The following is a 22,044-nucleotide window of genomic DNA, read 5'->3' as shown; positions in this document are numbered from 1 at the left end:
TGTGGGTGCTCCAACACTGGAGGCTTTGAAGAAGAGATTGGACAGCCATTTTTTCTGAAATGGTATAGGGTCTGCTGCCTGAGCAAGGGGTTGGACTAGATCAACGGTCGCCAACCGGTGGGCCGTGATAAAATTTTGGTGGGCCACAGAGAAATCTCACCCCCAGAGCACCCCCCCCAAAGCAATTAATCCAGGCTGCGCCGCCCACATGGCCCGCGGGAACCCTCCCCGCCCAATCACTCCTTACGCGGCAAACTTGCCTGCTAAAATTGCTATATTTCCTTTTTCCGACCATCATCTGTTCTGCTGTGCCGGGAGATTTAGATTAGCTAGGAAGCAGGAAATGGTTGGATTTCTTGCTTTCTAGCTAGTCTTTAAATCTTCAGCTCTGCTTTTAAGCAGAGCCGAACCTCCCTTAGGACTGAAGCTTCTATTATTCAGTGCAGACTCATGGCAAGCACATTTTATGTGACAGACTCAGGTAGCCGATGGCAGATAGATAAATCACTGAATGATTCTGTGAGCAACTCAATCTGCCTGTCTGCTTTGCCTCATTTTGGGTAAAAGTTGCTCTTTTTTTAAATAAAAAATATCAATATTTACATGCATGGTGTGTTGTGAGTTAATTTTGTGAGTTTGCTTGCAAGCAAATTTTATGTGACAGACTGAACTAGCCAATTACAGATAGATCTCTGAACAAATCTGTGATTCTGTGAGTAACTCAATCTGCTTTGCCTGATTTTAGGTAAAAGTTGCTCTTTTTTATTAAAAAAAATGCAATATTTATATAAATATTTATAATATTTACACACAAGCCATGCTCAGCCAGTCACGTGGCCACCAAGCCACACCCACAAATTAGGCCACACCCACAGAGCCGGTTAGTGGTCCCTGGGATCTAAAATTATGAGTTTGGTGGTCCCCGAGGTCCAAAAGGTTGGCGACCCCTGGACTAGATGACCTCCGAGGTCCCTTGCCCCTCTTCCTTGTTCGTTTTTTGAAGGTCTAGTTCTGCTTCCACAGGGGATACACTCGGGACCCAGGATTGTTGGTGGGCCCAAAAGTTTGCGCAGGAGGTCATTCTTCCCCCTAACGCTCTCTGTGTCTTCACAGGGAGGCTGAGCTCTGCGGGAGCCGACTGACGGAGGAACAATGCCGGTGGTGTGGCCAACACTTCTGGACCTCAGCAGGGATGAATGCAAAAGAGTCCTCCGTAAATTGGGTAAGTAGAGCCTGGAAGGAGAAAAGTTGGTGCAAAGTAGGTATGAAGTAACCCATGCTAAAGGACCAAGGGGGGCGGGGGGAAGTATGGGAGATCTTATTGGCGGGGGCTTCAAGGGATTCTCCCCACCCAAAACCTGTCACAAGATTTTGTCGTGTCAGATAATCCCTCTCTGATTCCAGGGGTTTTATGCAATTCCAAATGGGGTTTCTTTGTTTATCTTAAGAATTGCCCTCCTAGGAACATTTTTTCATATGTGGTGACAATGCCCAGAAGCAAAAAAAAAAAATTCGATGAGGATACAAAGATGGCTACTAGAAATTACAGAACAACAATTAGAACTTAAACTGGAAATATTTTTATTAGGAATAATTAAGGGACAATTTAGCAAGTCTATCCATTACATCATTACACATATAAAGGCGGCGAGGATAGTCTTTGTTACAGGGCTGGAAAAGAGAAAAGATACCATCCAAAGAGAATCTGATACAAAAAATAATGGACTGTGCGGAAATGGATAAATTCACAGCGGAATTAAAAGGCAAGGACGAGTCGGACTATGATGCGGTTTGGGATAGGTGGTATAAATGGGTAGACTAGAGAAATAAGAATTGATGTATAGGTATAAAAGCAAATATATTAATGACACAACGCTGTTAATGTAAATAGAGATTTGTAATTTTGTTTTTTAAAAATAAAATAAAAAGAATTGCCCTCATAGAAGGAGCACAATAAAGAGGGATGTTGGTGAGCAGAGAGCGGAAGGGAGGGGGAATCTGCTGTTAATCTAGCAGCCCCCTCCAGAGTAGAACTACCCCATTGGTCGCCAGATCAATGTGCTGAGCCAGCTTCCCAAATATGACAAACCCTCTGAAGTGAACTCAAAAGATTCTTTTATTAGGACCGCCGGCAGCTCTGGCAAAAAGTTTCTCTCTCACCACAGGCTAACAAGTCCATCTGTCTGGGAGGTGAACAGTTGTCTACCGCATCCTTTATGGTGTCTCCACACAACCATGTTCTTCTGTTATGCTTGTGGCCGGTCGTGGTCTCCAAATTTGGCACTTCAAGACTTGTGGACTTCAACTCCCAAGAATCCCCCCCCAGCCAACCATGAGAATTCTGGGAGTCGAAGTTCACAAGTCTTAAAGTGGCTAAGTGTTCTGACCCGGCTCCCTAAACACGACAAACCCTCTTTACTTAATGTGTCAGTGCCCTTAATTAAAGCATGAGCCTCGAGCCAAGTTTCAAAAGAAATCCAGTTACTTATTAGGCATACCCAAATGAAGTCAGCTCTGCCTCATGTAATTTATGGCCCACCTATGACCCCATTTACCCCCTTCCCCTAGGGCTGTGAGGGCGAACCTGTGGCACGCGTACCACAGGTGGCACGCAGAGCCATTTGTGCTGGCATGCGAGCCGCAGGAAAATTTACTTCACTGCGCATGTGCTGATTTTCGACCTGTTTGAGGCCTTTTTCGGCCTCCCAGAGGCTTGAGGAAAGCTCTGCAGCCTTTGCAGGTCGAAAAATAGGCCTGTTTTGTCACTTCCTGTATTTCCGGAAATACCAGAAGTGACAAAACGGGCCCATTTTTCGGCCTGCAAAGGCTGCAGAAGCTGTCCTCAAGCCTCTGGGAGGCCGAAAAAAAGCCTCAAATGGCCCAAAAATCAGCTGGGAGGTGCAGTGCAGGTAAGGAGGGAGGATTTTGTGCACATGAGCAGGAGGCGTGGGGAGTGCACAGCCTTCTGGGTGCTGGCACGCAAGCACGTGCACAATTTTTGGCACAGGAGCCCAGAAAGGTTAGCCACCACTGCCCTAGGTTGTGTCATAAATAACATTCTCTCAACTGAGCACTTTCCTGGGCTGTAGAGATCACACCTCTCCAGTTGCTCCCGATAGCCTGGGATAGAGCTTTGAAGAAAGCATGCGTGGAATGTGCTTCTGGTTATTAGGAGTGCTACCAGCCCCTGCCAAAAGTTTTCTCTCTCACCCCAGGCTAACAAGTCCATCCATCCGGGAGATAAATAGTTGTCTGCCACATCTATTTGTCTCCGCCCCCTGCCTTTCATCCCCAGAGCTTGGGTGAGGCTTCGCTAGCAGCAGTGACTCTTCTGTCCCAAGGACCGGCCCATAGATTTTCACTGCTCTCCTCTCCTCTGCCTTCTGAGCATCCATGTGTCAGGCACTGGACCCAGCTGTTCCTCCTCTTCTTCATCAGCCACCTCCAGACTCTCCATCTGAGGGCTGATGGACGGCTCAGGCTCCGTCTCTGCCTCTGCCTCTGTCTCTCTCTCTCTCTCTCTGCCAGCTCCATTCTCTCTTCCCCATCACAGCTCTCTGGTTGCCTTGATGCTGACCCTGACTACCACGCAGCCGCCTCTTCCTCTGATTTGGCTGCTGGAGAGGCCGACAGGCCACAACAATCAATTTGCAGAACCTGGTTGTTAGGCTGTTATGGACGGATAGGAGGTTGGGGGGCAGATCTTACCCTGGAGATGTTCCAATGGGCGAGTGCTGCAGCATTGAAGGCTCTTCTGGGTCCTGACAGCCAGAGTTCTCTGACTGATGGGATCTGCGGTAGACCCCCTCGCTAATGGTGAGGAATAATTTGAAGTCAGAATACTTTGACTTAGTTTGTCTCTCACTTTCCTTGGCCAGAAATATTCCTATGATCTTTCCTTGTAGTATTGTGGCCCACCAGCGGAGCTGGAGGCAGACTTGGACAGTGAGGAGGTTGGGGAGGAACATGGGCCAGTCCTGGAGTCTGAGGAAGGCTCCGACGAGGGCTCTGCGTCGGAGGCAGAGATGGGGCCAGGGCCGTCCGACAGTTATCAGCTGCCTTCAGAGTCACAGATCAGTGAGGTAGAAGAACAGCTGGAGCCTGTTCCCGGTGTGCGCATGCGCAGAGCTGCCAGAAGAAGGGAATAGCTAAGGAACAAGGGTCGACTCGGGAGTAAGGGAAAAGGTGGACGGTGAATGGCCCCTCCCATAGGGAATAAAGAGGAGCGAAAGGGGGGTGGGGCTTGCAGGAGACAATGAGTTCAATTCATTAAGGTGAAGATCTGTTCCTGACTCCTTGCCAAGAAATTGCTGCTACAGAGTGGCGTTGGGAAGATACCAGCCTGGCAACTCTCCCAGCCTCTGATAAAGGTCTGGCATTGTGAACTCTCTTGAAAGACCGTTGGCCGGAACTTTGCTGGAGAGGAATTCCCCTTAGCCTAAATAAAAGGGGTTTTGTCGGGATGAGGAGGCTGCTTCGTGATTTTTTTGGAAAGCCTAGGTCAGAACAGGTGTTCTTAAAAGGGAGAGTCGACAAGACGTCCATTTGCACATCCCTCTGTCGTTCCCTGCGACATCCTGTGAATCTCAGCCTCTCTTCCCTCTTTCCTCCCCTGTGTAGAATTGGAAGCCTACGCCGGAGTGATCAGTGCCTTGAGGGCCCAGGGAGATCTGACCAAGGAGAAGCGAGACCTTCTGGGGGAACTTTCTAGAGTGCTGAGGTAAATCCCAGATTTAGCCTGGATCGAGTGGTTTTTTCTCTCTCTCTCTCTGCTAAGGAAGGCTGAGTCCACTCGGCAATTCGGAATTAAATGCGAAAATAAAATGGCAGGAAATGGACGGTTGGAGGGAGGAGAAGTCCTTTCATCATCAGAATAAAATTCTACTTTTAGAGCAGGGGTGTCAAACTTGAGACCTGGGGGGCCAGATGCGGCCCGTGGGGTGCTTAGATCTGGCCCTGGAAACGGCAAAGGACCAGCAAAAAACAGAGCTCGGAGTGGGGGGAATGTTTCCCCTTTTGCATTTGAGCCTGCGAGAAGGGACAGGAAAGGAGAAAGGGAAAGAGGAAAGACCAAGATAAAGAAGGGAAGATGGGAAGAGAGGAAGGAAGGGGAAAAAAGGAAAGAGGGGAAGGAAGAAGGAAGGAGAAGGAAGAGGAAAGGAAAAAGAAGAAAGGAAGGAAAGATGGGAAGAGAGCAAGGAAGGAAAAATAAAGAGGGGAAGGAAAAAAGGAATGAAGAGGGAAGAAAAGAGGAGGAAGAAAGGAAGAATGAGATGAAGGGAGGGACGGGAAGGAAGGAAGAATGAGATGAAGAGAGGGAGGGAGGAGGAAGGAAGGAAGAATGAGGTGAAGAGAGGGAGGGAGGGGGAAGGAAGGAAGAATGAGGTGAAGAGAGGGAGGGAGGAGGAAGGAAGGAAGGAAGAATGAGATGAAGAAAGGGAGGGAGGGGGAAGGAAGGAAGGATGAGATGAAGAGGGGAAAGGAAGGAAGGATGAGAGGGACGGAGGGGGAAGGAAGGAGGAAGGAAGGATGAGATGAAGAAAGGGAGGAGGAAGGAAGGAAGAATGAGATGAAGAAAGGGGGAAGGAAGGAAGGAAGAATGAGATGAAGAAAGGGAGGGAGGGGGAAGGAAGGAAGGAAGAATGAGATGAAGAAAGAGAGGGAGGGGGGGAAGGAAGGAAGAATGAGATGAAGAGAGGGAGGGAGGAGGAAGGAAGGAAGAATGAGATGAAGAGAGGGAGGGAGGAGGAAGGAAGGAAGAATGAGGTGAAGAGAGGGAGGGAGGGGGAAGGAAGGAAGGAAGAATGAGGTGAAGAGAGGGAGGGAGGGGGAAGGAAGGAAGGAAGAATGATATGAAGAAAGGGAGGGAGGGGGAAGTAAGGAAGAATGATATGAAGAAAGGGAGGGAGGGGGAAGTAAGGAAGAATGAGATGAAGAGGGGAAAGGAAGGAAGGATGAAGAGGGAGGGAGGGGAAGGAAGGATGAGATGAAGAAAGGAGGGAGGGGGAAGGAAGGAATAATGAGATGAAAGGGAGGGAGGGGGGAAGGAAGAAATAATGAGATGAAGGGAGAGGGAGGGGGAAGGAAGGAAGAAAAGAAAGGAAGGAGATGAAAGGGAGGGAGGGGAAGGAAGGAAGGGAAGAATGAGATGAAGAGAGAAGGAAGGAAGGATGAGAGGGAGGGTGGGTGAAGGAAGGAGGAAGGAAGAATGAGATGAAGGGAGCGAGCAGGAAGAAAGGAAGGATGAGATGAAGAGAGGGAGGGAGGAGGAAGGAAGATTATAATGAGAGGGAGGGAGGGTCTGAGGGAAGTCCTGCCTTAGCACTTGGCCACCACAGGTGCCCCCCGACATGAGTGATATCAAGCTGGCCAGGCCCACTCTGGCCACGTCTAACCTGGCCACGCCCCCAAAGTCTAACACAACCTTGATGCGGCCCTCAATGAGTTTGACATCCCTGCTGTAGACTGTGATGGTTGTAAGTGCGAGGACCAGTGGTCAGTCACTTTTGCCACTGCCGTTTTAACTTTGGTCAGCCCTCTGCCAGCGAAAACAGAGCTTGTACGTGGCCCCCCTCCCCCCAAACTCCATTTTCGCTGGCAGAGGGCTGCACGAGGACGTCGTGGCCGAAAACAGGGCACGGGTGGAATGTGTGCGGCCCCCCTTGAGTTCCATTTTCGCTGGCAGAGGGCTGCAGGAGTCTGTCGCAGCTCCCTCCCCCGACACAAGGGACATCGAGCTGGCCACGGGTGGGCTGGTGGGAGTTTGCAGAGGTTCAGGAGAGCCCCTAAGCACAGTTTGGAGAACCCCAAACCCCACTCCTGGCTGGCTCTGCCCACTCTGCCCCACCCCTCTTAGGAGTCCCCACACGGCCCGCTTTGGATGCAGGTAAGGGCACGGCGCACGGGGAGGCCGAAAACAGGCCTTCCGGAAGTTCGGGAAGGCTGGAAATGGGCCCTTTTCGACTTCCAGAGAGCCTCGGGTCCGGGGAGGCCATTTTCGCCTCCCGGAGCTCTTGACGAAAGCCTCCGGAGTCCGGGAGAGCAAAAATACCCCCCGCCATGGAGCAGGAGGCCGAATAGGCCACATCCACTGTGGCCACGCCCACCCAGCAACCGGGCAGAGAACCCGTTGCTAAAACCCGTTGCTATCCCAGCCCTGCCCCTCCCTACCCCCCCGGATTCCTGAGGTCCAACAACTCTGATGCGGCCCTCAATGAAATGGAGTTTGACACCCTTGCATTAAACCAGCTCCTCCAAATGTTAATCTTCCTTCTTAGCTGACCACTGGAGAGATAAACTGGGGAAGCGTCCGGGGCGCGCGGAGGGAGTCATCGCAAAAATCGACGTTAAAATTTAATCCCTGTCTTTTTTTTTTTTTTTTTCAACAGCATTTCAACGGAAAGACACCGGGCGGAAGTTCGGCGGGCGGTCAACGATGAACGCCTGACAACCATCGCACATAAGTAAGATGGCGGCCTTAGGAACATTCTCTAACCAGGCCTCACATAGGCGACATTTCTGAGTGTCTCTTTTGCCTTTAGGGCCCCCGTGTCCAGTACATGGTTGACGCTAAGTAATTTCTTTCTTTTGTTACATTTTTACCCTACCTCAAATCCAATAGACCTTTAACACTGTACAAATATGATTAGGGATGATGAGGGAACTGGAGACTAAAAGATACGAAGAACGGTTGCAGGAACTGGGCCTGGCTAATCTAGGGAAGAGAAGGACCAGGGGAGACATGAGAGCAGTCTTCCAATATTTGAGGGGCTGCCACAGACAAGGGGGGGGGGTTTCAAACTATTTTCCAAAGTGAAAGAAAGACAGAAAAGAAAGAGAAAGAAAGAAGAAAGAAAGAAAGAAAGAAAGAAAGAAAGAAAGAAAGAAAGAAAGAAAGAGAAAGAAAGCGAAAGAAAGCGAAAGAAAGAAAGAAAGAAAGAGAAAGCGAAAGAAAGAAAAAGACATCTGAGTGAATCATGGATGGACAGAGGACATGTCTAGTTTGAGGAAAAGAAGGATAGCAGGGACACGATAACAATCTTCCAATATTTCAGAGCTTGCCACAAAGAAGAGATGTAAAAAAGATGTTGAGGCTCTAGAAAAAGTACAGAGAAGAGCAACCAGGATGATGAGGGGACTGGAGACTAAAACATACGATGAACGGTTGCAGGAACTGGGCCTGGCTAGTCTAGGGAAGAGAAGGACCAGGGGAGACAGGAGAGCGGCCTTCCAATATTTGAGGGGCTGCCACAGAGAGGAGGAAGGGGTAAAGCTATTCTCCAAAGCACCTTTGAAGGCCAGACAAGGAACAATGGATGGAAACTGAACAAGGAGAGGTTCAGCATGGAAATAAGGAGAAACTCTCTGACAGTGAGAACAATCAACCCATGGAACAGAAGTTGCCTTCGGAAGTTGTGGGAACTTCATCCCTGTAAGCTTTCAAGAAGAGACTGGACTGCCCTCTGTCAGAAATGGTGTAGGGCCTCCTGCTTGGGCAGAGGGGTTGAGCTAGAGGACCTACAAGGTCCCTTCTAACTCCGATTATCTGTTTATCTGTAAATATGGTCAAACTAAAGATACCCAGAAGAGCTAAAATCCTAAAACCACACAAAACCATGTGAGGCCTTGCGATCCAAACATTTCCCAGGGTAGCTCATTCTCAGCATTTTTCGGAATGTGGCCGTTCCGAAGAGCAGATCTAACCTCAAACAAGAGATGGTGACGAGGCCGCCATTGGGAAGCGATACTTGAGTGTTGGCCCCCACCAAAAAAAGGTGGGGAGCGGCAGGCTGCTTCCCTTTTGTTGTAACAGTTGGGCAGCCCACAAGTAGTGGCAGCTTCGGAGTAGCAGTAGAACTTATATACTGCTTCACGGTGCTTTTACAGCCCTCTAAGCAGTTTTAAGAGCATATTGCCCCAAAGAATCTGGCTCCTCATTTTACCCACCTCGGAAGGATGGAAGGCTGAGTCAACCTTGAGCCCGTCAGGATCAAACACTGAGTCAGCCTGCAATACTGCCCCCCCAGACCCCTGAGGACCAGTCAGAGGTGGTATTTGCCAGTACTCAAAATTTCTGCTGCTGGTTCTCCAGAACTGGTCAGAACCTGCTGAATAATTACTTTAACTACGATGCCACCATGGCTCCTAAAATGTGTGCATTTTAGCTTCCCTCTGTTTTTTTAACACTGGTATTTAGAATAGAATAAGAATAAGAATAAGAATAAGAATAAGAATAAGAGAAGAGAAGAGAAGAGAAGAGAAGAGAATTCTTTATTGGCCAAGTGTGATTGGACACACAAGGAATTTGTCTTGATGCAAATGCTCTCTGTTCATAAAAGAAAAGATACATTCGTCAAGAGTCAAGGATCATCAGGTACAACATTTAATTATAGTCATGAGGGTACAATCAGCAATCAAATCCTACTAGGAAACATTCAATATAAATCTTAAGGATACAAGCGACAAAGTTAGAGTCATATAGTCACAAGTGGAAGGGGGTGGGTGATAAGGAGTGATGAGAAGATTAATAGGAATAGAAGGCAGAATTGAGAATAGCCAATAGGAATATTGAATAGAGAGTATTGGGATGGAAAGCTGAGGGGAGAATAGGGGGAGGGGGTTTTAAATAGAAGGTATCTGAATAGTGATGGGATTAGAATAGTAGGTGGCGGCTTGAAGGTTGGTGGGATAGGAATAGATCCCATTCCGTCTCCTCCCCACCCCACTAACCTGCTTTCCAGCTCCGTTCTCCTGCACAGGGCAACCAGAGAAGACCCAGACGATCAGCTGTGGACGTGGCATTCTGTGGGCATGGCTTGGTGGACATGGCAGGGGAAGGATACTGTAAAATCCCCATTCCCTCCTGATCCCCACCCTACTAACCTGCTCTCCAGCTCCGTTCTCCTGTGCAGGGCAACAAAAGCAGACCCAGCCGATCAGCTGGGACTCCATGGGAGGCAGAGAAGAGATGGGGTTGGCAAGGCCAGTCAGAGGTGGGATTTGCCGGTTCTCTGAACGACTCAAAATTTCCACTACCGGTTCTCCAGAACCGGTCAGAACCTGCTGAATATCACCTCTGCCTTAGAAATTTTCTAGTCCAACCCCCTGCTCCATTCCAGACCAAGGAGTGTCCAATCTCTTCTTACAAACCTCCAATGATAAGAGCGCTCACGACTTCTGGAGTCAAGTTGTGATTAGGGAAAGCGTTAAGTTTAATTCAGGTGGAAAGTGAAGAGGCTGTTTCTAAACTTGTGGGTTTCCCTTCAGCATGTCCGGGCCTAACAGCTCTTCAGAGTGGTCCATCGAAGGCCGCCGGTTGGTTCCTCTGATGCCTCGGTTGGTTCCTCAAACCGCCTTCACCGTCACGGCCAACGCTGTGGCCAACGCCGCTCTCCAGCACAATGCGTCTCTCCCTTCCCCTGCGGAAACAGGAAGCAAAGAAGGTGAGGGTAGGTGGCCCTTTACCTTCTTACAACATGGGGCTTAGGAAGAAGGGAGATAACGCCCGTGGTGGTCCTCTACCATCCCGATCACGGTCATCCCAGAGGTGTTTCTTTCAGGAGACAACTGGACTTCCTCCTGTTTTTGTTTTTCCTTGTAGACGTTTCGCTTCTCATCCAAGAAGCTCCTTCAGTTCTTCTTTTTTTTAAATATTTTTTTAATTTTCTTTTTAGATGCAATAAATCCGTTCCATTTCCAACCGTGTGTCGATTGGGTACATATTTCAATTGCTTAACAATTATTAATAATATTCTTCTTAACAACTTAACAATACAACAACCATCACATTCCCATCTATATAGAATAGATGAGATCCAATATATATCTATTCCGCTAGTTTCTCTTAATTGTTCTAGAAATACATCTAATCTCTTTTAATTTCTTCTATTTTCTAGCCGTTGATAAAACAAATCCCATACCATAGAACAGTGGTGGCTAGCCTTTTGGGGCTCCTGTGCCAAAAATTGTGCACACGCTTGCAGGCTTGCGCTTGCTTGCCAGCGCCCAGAAGGCAATGCACGCCCCTCCATGCCCCCTACACGTACGCACAATCCTCACTCACCCCACCGCCCCCTTACCTGCACTGCACCTCATCGCTGATTTTTGGCGAGGCTTGAGGAAGGCTTTTGTAGGCTTCTGCAGGCTTTGCAGGCCGAAAACTAGGCCCGTTTCCTCATTTCCGGTATTTTCGGAAAAACAGGAAGTGATGAAACGGGCCTAGTTTTCGGCCTACAAAGCTGCGAAGCCTACAACCTTCACTCAAGCCTTTAGGGGCCGGAAAGGCCTCAAACTGGCAGAAAATCAGCTGTGAGGCGTGCAGCATGCGCAGTGAGGTAAGTTTACCTGTAGCTCGGCGTGCCGGCACAAATGGCTCTACATGTGCCACCTGTACCCACGCCTGCCATAGGTTGCCATCACGGCCATATAATAGTCAGATTCTTCTTTCATTTCTAATATCAATCTATTCAATTCTGCACATTCAAATATTTTTTCAATTACTTTCCCCTCTATCGGTATCTTATCCCTCTTCCAATTTTGGGCAAATACAATTCTAGCTGCTGTTAAAACATGTATAATTAAGTAAATATTTTCTTTACTATAGCCTTCTGGTATTCCTAGTAGAAATATTTCAGGTTTCAAATCTATATGTTGTTTAATCACTTTTTCCCCAACTATGTGTATATTTTAGTCCAATATCTTTTAGCTTCTGTACAAGTCCACCACATATGGTAATACGTTCCTGGTATTGGATGGCATTTCCAACATTCGATTGATTTATCTTTTAAACATTTTCGCTAATTTTGCTGGCGCTAAGTGCCATCTATAAAACATACAAATTATCTTTATGTAAGCTTCTTCCGTTCTGACTCTCACCCATCACTTCACCAGAACTGATGAAGTCTCTTGGATGAGAAGCGAAAGGTCTACAAGGGGAAAAAAAACGAAGTCCGGTTGTCTCTTTCAAAAAGCAGGACCAGAAAGGAGAGAGTTTTCACATTCGGAAAGAAAAAGCCTTGATTTGGGGTTTAGCACATTTTGAAGGCACGGGGTGGTGGTGGATGCTCTTGTGTGACTCTGTGGGCTCCAAAAATGATTCAAGAAAGCAGAATTTAATTTGAAAACCCAACTTAAGTTTTGAAAACACAGCTAAAACTTGTGTTTTGTCGTCTTCTTCAGTAGTGGTTTGTTACTCCTACACAACTACCACCTCTACGCCGACGTCCACTCCCGTACCGAGCGGTAGTGTTGCCACGGTTAAGTCCCCCAGACCTGCCAGCCCAGCTTCCAACGTCGTCGTTCTCCCAAGTGGTAGTGCTGTTTACGTTAAAAGTAAGTGTGTTATCAGCCAAAGTGGAAGATTCTGGACTTGAAAAGAGTTTAGAGATGATCGTTACATGTTGGTTTATGACCTCAAAGCAGGCTGCTTGAATCCTGGCGCAGTTTGGAGTGGCAAATTCAAGTAGCTCATTTTGAAGTTTGACTATTTCTGGTACTCTCAGAAAAGATCATTTCAAGGTGGCAGGTTGGAACGTTTTGATTACACAGGTAGATAGTCCTCGTTTAGCAACCGCAATTGGAACTGGCAACTTGGTCACTTAAGTTGACAATTACAGGACCCAGAGTGTGCTTATAATTTTACTTCCAGCTTCCTGTTTTACTTCTTTCCCTCCCCCATCCTTTGGAAATGCACACTCCAGTGCTGGGATAATGAGTAAGAAAAGAATTGGATGTTTACATTCCTTGCAGAGGAAGGGATTATAAGAGAGCAAGCAGGACCACAGTGGTGAATACAGGTAGTATTTGACTTACAACAGTTCACTGAATGACCGTTCAAAGTTAGGATAGCACCGAAAAAAAAGTGACGTGTGACACTTTTTTTCACACTTACGACCATTGCAGTGTCCCCATGTGATCAAAATTATGATGCTTGACAATTTGTTCGTATTTATGACGGATGTAGTGTCCTGGGGTTATGTGATTTCGCTTTCGTGACCTTCTGACAAGCCAAATCAATGGGGAAAGCCAGATTTGCTTAACAACGATGTTACTTAACAACTGCAGTGTTTCACAAGAAAGTTTGTAAAAAGGGGCAAAGCTAACGTAACAAATGTCTCAATTAGTACTAGAAATGTTGGGCTCGATTGTTGGTCCTAAGCGAGCACTACCTATACCCATTGAAAGGAATGTAACCACACTAGCTGTTTTTCTAGTGTGCCGGCTGGAAAGCTAAGCTAAGGAAGCCAACAAAATCCACTGATTAAAGTCTTGTCAGTTACAGGCAGCAGCTTGGAGCTATCTAATTAAGGTGTAGGGTTGGGTTGGTTAACTTGTGATTGGCACACACTGTGGAAGTGCTGGGCTCTGGAAAAAAAATCAGCTAAAGAAGAGATCAGTTGTTTAAGCAATCTCTTTGCTTTTTCCATTAAGCCCCCCCAAAATGTCTGTGTTTTTCTTTCTATATTCACCTTAAGAATTTTTCTGTATTAAGATATGAATCCTATCCCAATATTTCTCTGCTTTATCACACCTCCACCCTAAATGATAAAAAGTCCCTTCTTTACGTTTACATTTCCAGCCTTCATTTGAAATACCTCTATACATTCTTGGCAACTTATCTGGAGTTGAATACCAACCATACATCACCTTATAGAAATTTTCTTTATAAATTCTAGTTTAATGTACATTTTAAACCTTGGTTCCACTCCCAAACTGTTCAAGCATTACATTCTATCCAAAGTTCCTTTGCCCACTGAAACATAGCAATGAATGCTTTACTGGTCGGATTTTTCCAGATTTAAATTCGGTCACACTTTATAGAGGGACATGGTGGTTCAGTGGCTAAGACGCTGAGCTTGTCGATCAGAAAGGTCGGCAGTTTGGCGGTTCGAATCCCCAGCGCTGCGTCACGGAGTGAGCTCCCATGACTTGTCCCAGCTTCTGCCAACCTGGCAGTTCAAAAGTACGTAAAAAAATGCAAGTAGAAAAATAGGAACCCCTTTGGTGGGAAGGTAACAGCGTTCTGTGTGCCTTCGGCGTTTAGTCCTGCCGGCCACATGACCACGGAGACGTCTTCGGACAGCGCTGGCTCTTCGGCTTTTTAACGGAGATGAGCACCGCCTTCAAGAGCCGGAAACAAGTAGCACGGATGTGCGAGGGGAACCTTTACTTTTACCTTTACTTTAACACTTTACAGGCTTTGGAAATAACCTGTTCATCTCTACCACACGGTAAAATTTCCAATTCATTCAACAGAACGAGAACCTCCCCCCACAAAATTTGTGCTCTTCGTTGCAGGTGTGAGTTGTTCGGATGAAGACGAGAAACCCCGCAAGAGGCGCCGTACCAACTCCTCCAGCTCCTCCCCGGTGCTCCTGAAAGAAGTCCCCAAGGCCATCCCGCCGGTCACCAAGACCATCACGGTGCCCGTGGGGGGGAGCCCCAAGATGAGCAGCATCATGCAGAGCATTGCCAACTCCCTCCCGCCCCACATGTCTCCTGTGAAGATCACGTTCACCAAGCCCTCCTCCACTCAGACCACCACCACCACCACCACGCAGAAGGTCCGAGGTGGGATCGGGGTGGTTTTCTTGGGGGGGGAAAGCTTTTTTCTATTCTGCCAAAGGGTTGGGTCAGGGGGTCGGCAACCCGTGGCTCTAGAGCCACATGTGGCTCTTTCGTCTGTCTGTTGAGGTTCCCTGTCGCCGGTAGGCACCACAAGTTTGAGAGGAGCTTCCAGTTGGGGTGGGGTGGGGTGAAGCAGCGGGCCAGGAGGAGACTCTATGGCTGTGATGGGGCACGCAGAGCCATTTGTGCGGGCACATGAGCCCCATCCAAACTTACCTGCACTGCGCATGCGCGCGTCTCCCAGCTGATTTTCGGCCCGCTTGAGGCCATTTTTGCCCTCCTGGGGGGCTTGAGGGAAGCCTCTGCAGCCTTTGGAGGCCGAAAAATGGACCTGTTTTGTATTTAACGGAAGTGATGAAACGGGCCTGTTTTTCGGCCTCCAAAGGCTGCAGAGGCTTCCCTCAAGCCCCCCAGGAGGGCAAAAATGGCCTCCCCCAGGCTCCAAAGGCCCTCCGGAGGCTGAAAACAGGCACTTCCGGTATTTCCGGAAGGGCCATTTTTTCGGCCGCCTGAGGCTGCAGAGGCTTCCCTCGAGCCTCTGGGAGGCCGAAAAAGGCCTCAAACGGTCCAAAAATCAACCGGGAGGCACTCGCATGCGCAGTGCAGGTAAGTGTGTGTGTGTGTGTTGCATGCACATGTGCAGGGGCGGGCGTATGTGGGTGCGGCACGCATGTGCCACACCACCACACAAGGTTCGCCATCACCGCTCTATGGCAAGAGGCGGGTTTTCCCGTTGGCTCCACAACTGATAGGACTTTCGGTTAGGACAGGTAGAGGAAGAAGCCTGCCGTGCTAGGAGGAGACTCTATGGTTGGGGGACTGGACTTCCAGTCAGCTCCAGAATTGAACGGGGGTGCTTCTGGTTAGGGCCTTTATGGCTCTTTTGAATGTTTAAGTTTGCCAGCAGTCAGCAGAAGTAGCCTGCAGTACTGCACTCTAACCACTGCGCCACCGTGGCTCGCTGTAGTTGTAGCTGCAAGTCTGGCGGCAAATCCCTTTCCCCTCCCCCCCCTAATTTCCAGCAGTCACTAAACGAACGGTTGTAAGTCCCGGACCACCTGTATTCCGCTTGTTTTTGAGCACTGTTCATAACGGGAAAATGATCGTATCCGACCCTTTGTCCAAAGTGTCTCGTGGTTCTCTTCCAGGTAATCATCGTGACCACCTCACCCAGCTCCACGTTCGTCCCCAACATCCTCTCCAAATCCCACAACTACGCAGCCGTCACCAAACTCATCCCAACGTCGGTGATAGCGTCCACCACCCAGAAGCAGCCCGTGGTCATTACGGCTTCCCAGTCCGCCCTGGTTAACAACAGCACCAGCACCACCAGCACCACCACCACTAGCCTCACTGCAGGGAGCTGTTCCACGCCTTCTTCCACGCCCAGCACCATTGGGGTGACCACCGTGGTGCCCTCTACCCCGTCCGTGGTTATGTCAACGGTGGCGCAGGGTAAGAGGCTGGTCTATTTGAGGAAGAAGGGAAAGTCCTGTAGCTTAATGACAGTGTGTGTGTGTGTGTGTGTGTGTGTGTGTGTGTTTAGTGTTAGAGTTTGCAGCAATCCAACCAGCAAACAAGTAAATAATTCAGCAGGACTCCTTTAGAGAAGAAACTTCTTTATATACAATAATATACAGCAGTGGTCACCAACCAGTGGTGCCACTGGTGGTCCGTGAAGAATTTTTTGGTGGTCTGCAGAGAAATGTCACCTACAAAGCAGTAACTGCCGGAATCCTGACACTGCCCTGGGATGGAAGCTGTTTTTCAGCCTATTTGTCCTTGTTTTTATTATCCTGTATTGTCCGCTAGATGATAATAATTCAAAAAAAGGGGGTGCCCAGGATGAGATGGATCTTTGAGGATGTTTTGAACATTCTTAAGTTGCAGCGGAGCTATAGTAGAAGCAAGCTCTTCCAACTGAGCTGCATGAGGGGGGGGGGGGGGGGGGAAAATCCTCTGGGAAGTTACAGCGGAGCTATAAAGCTCTTCCAAAGAGGGGAGTTAGAAGTTTTGCAGCCCATGATCCTCTGGGCAATGACGTTCACCCTCTGGAGGGTCAAGCTTTCTCCTTCTGCCCTGTGCAATTGGCAAGCGTGCAGAGGCGCAGTAAGTTAAGATACTCTCCATGGTGCAGCGGTAGAAGGTCACCAGCAGTTTTTCATTCCGTTGTTGTTTCCTGAGAAGCCTCAGGTAGTATCATCTCTGCTGGGCCCTTTTGACCAGGGCTGCCATGTGAGCCCCCCCCAGGTCAGGTCCTCTTTTAGGGTGACACCCAGAAACTCAAAACTGGCCACTAATAGACCCCAATGGAAGGCAGTTAGAAACCAGTGGGTGCTGTAGTGTCCAAAGACTGGGAATTGGGGGAAGGAATAGAAAGAGGAACTCTTGCAAATTGGCAAAAGACACAAAGGTGGCAGGAATAGCCAGCAGGCCAGAAGACAAGCTCGGGGTCTATGGTGCAGCGGTAGAAGGTCACCAGCAGTTTTGTTAATCCAGTTGTTTCCTGAGAAGCCTCAGGTAGCATAATCTCTGCTGGGCCCTTTTGGGGCTGCAATGTGAGCGGCCCAGGTCAGGTCCTCTTTTAGGATATAAAAAAACAAAAAACCCCACCGCCTTTGTGCTTTTCTCTTCTTTATCCTCTCAACTGATTGGCTCTGCAGGCCTCAGCTGGTGTGTAAAAAGCTGCACGTGTGTTAGGTGCCGTGCGCATCTGCACCATCACCGAATAGGTAGGAATCCCACTGCTTTAACCAAGGTGTCAGCCTTCAAGATCTTCTACTATTGCTTTGCATCTTTAGGGTGCCATAAGTAACGGGGAGGAGAAGGGGGTAAAGTCTGGGAAGCGAGCTGGAGGTGTTACATTCTTGTGTTGTGTAAATGAGGAGTGTGGGGGGAGTATAAATTCCTGTTTAGGTTTCTATTCCTCGCTTAGCTTTCTTTTCTCTGCGCAGCTGCAAACCTTTATCAAAATATGCCAAGGTCAACGGACAGAGGCCTCATCACCACCTGAAGATGCCCACATGATCATATTCACAACGTTTAATTGGAAGAATCATTTGAACTATGGGGGGTGGGAACATTTCCATCACTTTGTATGTGTGATTGGCGCGCCTAATTTTCTCAGATTCAGAATTCTACGGTTGCTACCACTTCATTTTCAGTCAAAGATATCTTTTCTCTAATCTATGGAGTCTTAAGTATTTCTTTCTTGGATTTTGAATGGAGCACCACCTGACAGAAGGATGGCGTTAGCTTCCTTGGCATGACTGAATTCGAGAACGTCACCCATCCTGACCCTCTGCCCTCCTCTCTTGCAGGCGTGTGCACTTCCGCGATCAAGATGGCCGCCGCCCGCCTACCGTCTCCGAAGAGCCTGGTGGGGACGCCCAGCCAGATCCTCGCCCAGTTCCCCAAGCAGCCGCTGACTTCGGCTTCGCTGGCCGCCCCGCCTCAATCCCAGCCAACCCCGGCACCCCAGCAGACCCCTCTGCCCCCCAACATTAAGCCCACCATCCAGATCAAGCAAGAATCAGGTATGGCAAAAACGGGGTTGTATCGTCCCGGTGATGGGTGGGTGAGGTTACGGCCACCCTTGAGCGCCAAAGTTTCCATGGCTGAGCCAAGACGGTGGTTCGGCGAGCTTTGTTCCCCGTGTTACGACCTTTTCCGCCACAGTCGGTAAAGGGTGTGCTGCGATTGAGGAAGTTAGGAATCTGGTGGTTAAGCAAATCTGGGCTTCCCTGTGGACTTGGCTCACCGGAAGGTCGACCGAGGGGACCCTGGGACCCTGCGGCCATCGAGAATACGAGTCAGTTGCCAAGCATCCGAATTTGGATCGCCTGGGGAGGCTACAACGGCCGTAAGTGTGAGAAACAGTCAGTTTTTTTCAGTCCCGTTGTAACTTTGAATGTTTGCTAAACAAAGGGTTGTAAGTCGAGGACTATCTGTACTTTAACCATCTCTGAATGTTAATGTTAACCTGCTTTAAGATACTAGCTGCGTCCTTAAACTTTCTCTAATTTTCTGTCCTCTCTCTCTTCCTCCCTTCCTTCCTTCCTCATTTCCTTCTTTGCTCCCTTCCCTCCTTCCTTCCTCTCCTTCCTTCTTCTCTTCCTCCTTCCTTCCTTCCCTCCCTCCCTTCTTTTCTTCTTTCCTTTCCTCCCTCCCTTCCCCTTCCTTCCTCTCTCTTCCTTCCTATTTCCTCCTTTCCTCTTCCTTCCCTCCCTCCTTCCTACCTTCTTTCCTCCTTCCTACCCTCCTCTCCTTCCTTCCTTCCTTCTTCCTCCTTCCTACCCTCCTTCCTTCTTTCTTCCTTCCTTTCCTCCCTCCCTTCCTTCCTTCCTTCTTCCCTCCCTTCCCCTTCCTTCCTCTCTCCTTCCTTCCCCTTCCTTCATCTCTCCTTCCTTCCTTCCTATTTCCCTCCTTTCCTCTTCCTTCCCTTCTTTCCTCCCTCCCCCCCCTTCCCTCCATCTCTCCTTTCCTCCCCCTTCCCTCCCTCCTTCCTTCCTTCCTTTCTCCCTTCCTTCCTTCCTCCTTCCCTCCTTTCTTCCTCCTTCCTTCCTCCCTCCCTCCCTCCCTCCGCCACCCTGTTCAACCTCTCTTCCCCAGGTGTCAAAATCATCACCCAGCAGGTGCAGCCCAGCAAAATCCTCCCCAAACCCGTCACGGCGACTCTGCCCAGCAGCAGCAATTCTCCCATCATGGTGGTGAGCAGCAATGGGACCATCATGACCACCAAGCTGGTCACGGCTCCGGCCGGTGAGTCCGTCCGTCCGTCCGTCCGTCCATTCACCCCGGCCAGTTTCCATGGCGGGCGGAGGAGGAGGAAGGGGAGGCAAGCGAGCGTTCCTACCGAAGGCGGTTCCTTCCACTGGGAGGGCAAGCGGGGCTGGTAGCACCAGGCTCCCAACTCGTGAACTGATCTTCACGGGGCCAAACAACAAGCGATATATTTCTGTGCCTTAAAAAACAAAACAAAAATGGGCCTGTTTGCAATCCTATTACAAGTGGTCCTTGACTTACGGCCACAATCAGGGACACAATTTCCATTGCTAAGCAAGGCGGTTGTTAAGTGAGCCTTCCCCAACCGGCTTTCGTACCTAAGGCAGGACTAGAACTCACTGTCTCCTGGTGATTCGCCCAGATTCCATGCCTAAGGCGGGACTAGAGCTCAAAGTCTCCTGGTGATTGGTCCAGATTTCCTTCAGTCCTATTAGCTCAGGAATTCTGGGAGTTCAAGTACACAAGTCTTAAACTTGCCAAGTTTGAAGACCCCTGATCTACAGTATCTATCTTCTATCTCTATCTCTATCTCCGTCTCTATCTATCTATCTATCTATCTATCTATCTATCTATCTATCTATTCCAGGGTCTTGACTTGGCAAGTTTAAGACTTGTGGACTTCAACTCCCAGAATTCCCGAGCTAACATGGCTGGAGGAGGAATTCTGGGAGTTCAGGTACACAAGTCTTAAACTTGCCAAGTTTGAAGACCCTTGCCATAAATGGATATCTTACTCTGGTTTCTCTCTCTCTCTCTCTTTCCCCCCCTTAAACTAGGCACTCAAGCGACTTACACCCGTCCGACCGTGAGCCCTTCCATAGGGGCCCGAGTGACGGGCACGCCTGGTGCAGCCACCTACGTGAAAACTACTAGCGGTAGCATCATCACCGTGGTCCCCAAATCGCTCGCCACGCTGGGAGGCAAGATTATCAGCAGCAACCTTGTTTCTGGTAGGTAGTCACGGGCCGCTGTTTAACTGGAAATGAATCAAGGGAGGAAAAACACCCCCTGAAATTTAGAGAGATGGTGGTTTCATGCACCCAGCTTATTTTGCTGCAAGTTTGCTATTTTAGCCATAATAGACCCCCAAAGGAAGGCAGTAGAAACCAGTGGGTGCTGTAGTGACCAAGGACTGGGAATAGGGGGAAGGGATAGTGTCACGCCCCTGTCGGAATCTGATTCGGAGAGGGAGGCCGAGCAGCTGACAGGGAGTAGGAGTGTGGCTCCATTGGCTGTGGAAGAAACCGGGGAAGGGCAAAGTCCGGCTGGGCAGAGCAGGGGAAAGGTAGAACAAGGGAGAGGGAGTTCAGAAGAAGACCCAGGCCCACCCCCTCTTCATCCTAGGGCACGCAGGGAGGAATAGAGAAGGGAGCAACGTGGGTTGCATGGCTTACGGGGAAGGAAAGGGCCCTGATTCCCTTCATTAGCTGCAGCTGGGAACACAGTGTTTAAAAAGGGAGTTTGCGCAGAGCAAATTGTTGAGATCAAACCATGAGTTATCTGGTATTGTCGAGGCTTATCTGGGTTCCTGGCATCTTCCCAACTGTGTGTGTTTTGCTGGCCTTTCAAATCTGCAATTCCTTCTCCTGCCCCGTCAAGTTTATTACTGCAGCATGGTTTGTGTGGATTTTTATCTACAGTTTGCATCTACTTTGTTTTTGGACTGAATTTCCTCCACTTAAAAGACTGTTCTTGGGAGAGGTTTTTTTTCCAGCCGAAGGTAACCTGGACATTGGGGGCAAAGTTGGAAGTATTAAAGGGACTCTTTTTACTTATATGACTGTGTTGCCTTTGTGCCACGGCCCTTTGGGTCATCACAGATAGAAAGAAGGAACCCTTGCAAATTTGCAAAAGACGCAAAGCTGTCAGGAATAGCCAACAGCCTCTTCTAGGCCCTAGAAGACAAGCTTGGGATCCAAAAAGATCCTGACAGACTTGAAATTTCGGGCCTATCCAGAAACATGAAACTCAACGTAGATAGAAGTAGTTTTACACTTAGGCAAGGAAATACTGTATATAGGTACAGACTAGGTGAAACTTGGCTTAATGCCGGTAACCGTGAGAGGGATCTTGGAATCCCAGTGGACAACCACTTAAATAGGAGCCAGCCCTGTGCTTGCAGCAGCCAAAAAAGCCAATGCAATCCTAAATTGCATTAACAGAGGGAGAGAATCAAGATCATGTCATGTGATGTGTTAATACCACTTTATAAGGCAGTGATGGCTAACCTTTTCAGTTTAGTGTGTCGAAAATTGGGAAAAAGTGTAGCCTTCCTCGGGTCGTGTGTCACTTCAGAAACATCAATAATTTGGTTTATGACGGACTGGGCTGGGGTGATCACACAGGGCTGTGAAACTCGCCTCCTGGTCTCAGGGCTGCAGGTGCAGGATGTGGGATCGGAAGGCCACCTTACAGGGCTGTGAACCTCATGGATCTCCTTTCCTCCTGTAGCGTTCCTGAGGTAATGAAACTGACAAACCTCAGTTTATGGCGGCTAAAACTGGTTCTCTGCTGCAAAGATCTCGCGGCAGCGGTGACACCACGCCTCCACGCAACAAGCAGGGAGCAGGGATTGGAGCAGAGCACAGGCAGCCTCTAAATGTGCAGGTTTTCCCCACACCAACAGGTGTGTCA

At 48.9% G+C, this 22,044-nt stretch overlaps 1 protein-coding gene across 4 annotated transcripts in view; it reads left to right on the top strand.

Moving 5' to 3' along the window:
- Nucleotides 1–22,044, top strand: part of EMSY (EMSY transcriptional repressor, BRCA2 interacting) — a 54,010-nt gene that overhangs the window by 10,346 nt on the left and 21,620 nt on the right. For 2 of the 4 annotated variants that reach the window (XR_015749695.1, XM_087966007.1), the window contains exons 2-11: nucleotides 1,114–1,222; nucleotides 4,621–4,720; nucleotides 7,389–7,463; nucleotides 10,267–10,448; nucleotides 12,178–12,330; nucleotides 14,296–14,561; nucleotides 15,774–16,080; nucleotides 17,946–18,161; nucleotides 19,237–19,386; nucleotides 20,187–20,360. Coding sequence is in view for 3 of the 4 variants with exons in the window: in XM_087966007.1 (XP_087822133.1) it covers nucleotides 1,153–1,222; nucleotides 4,621–4,720; nucleotides 7,389–7,463; nucleotides 10,267–10,448; nucleotides 12,178–12,330; nucleotides 14,296–14,561; nucleotides 15,774–16,080; nucleotides 17,946–18,161; nucleotides 19,237–19,386; nucleotides 20,187–20,360 (1,693 nt within the window). In the remaining variant the exon portion in view is untranslated. The remainder of the gene's footprint in view (nucleotides 1–1,113; nucleotides 1,223–4,620; nucleotides 4,721–7,388; nucleotides 7,464–10,266; nucleotides 10,449–12,177; nucleotides 12,331–14,295; nucleotides 14,562–15,773; nucleotides 16,081–17,945; nucleotides 18,162–19,236; nucleotides 19,387–20,186; nucleotides 20,361–22,044) is intronic. The other 2 variants (XM_087966009.1, XM_087966008.1) reach the window with 2 other exon arrangements.

This window comes from Notechis scutatus, chromosome 5 (assembly GCF_049901735.1).
Source record: "Notechis scutatus isolate UNSWTSFEM ecotype Mainland chromosome 5, rNotScu1.2, whole genome shotgun sequence".
NCBI classification, from domain to species: domain Eukaryota; kingdom Metazoa; phylum Chordata; class Lepidosauria; order Squamata; family Elapidae; genus Notechis; species Notechis scutatus.
Note: the sequence above shows the minus strand (reverse complement) of the source record. Positions and strands in the feature narration are given on the sequence as shown.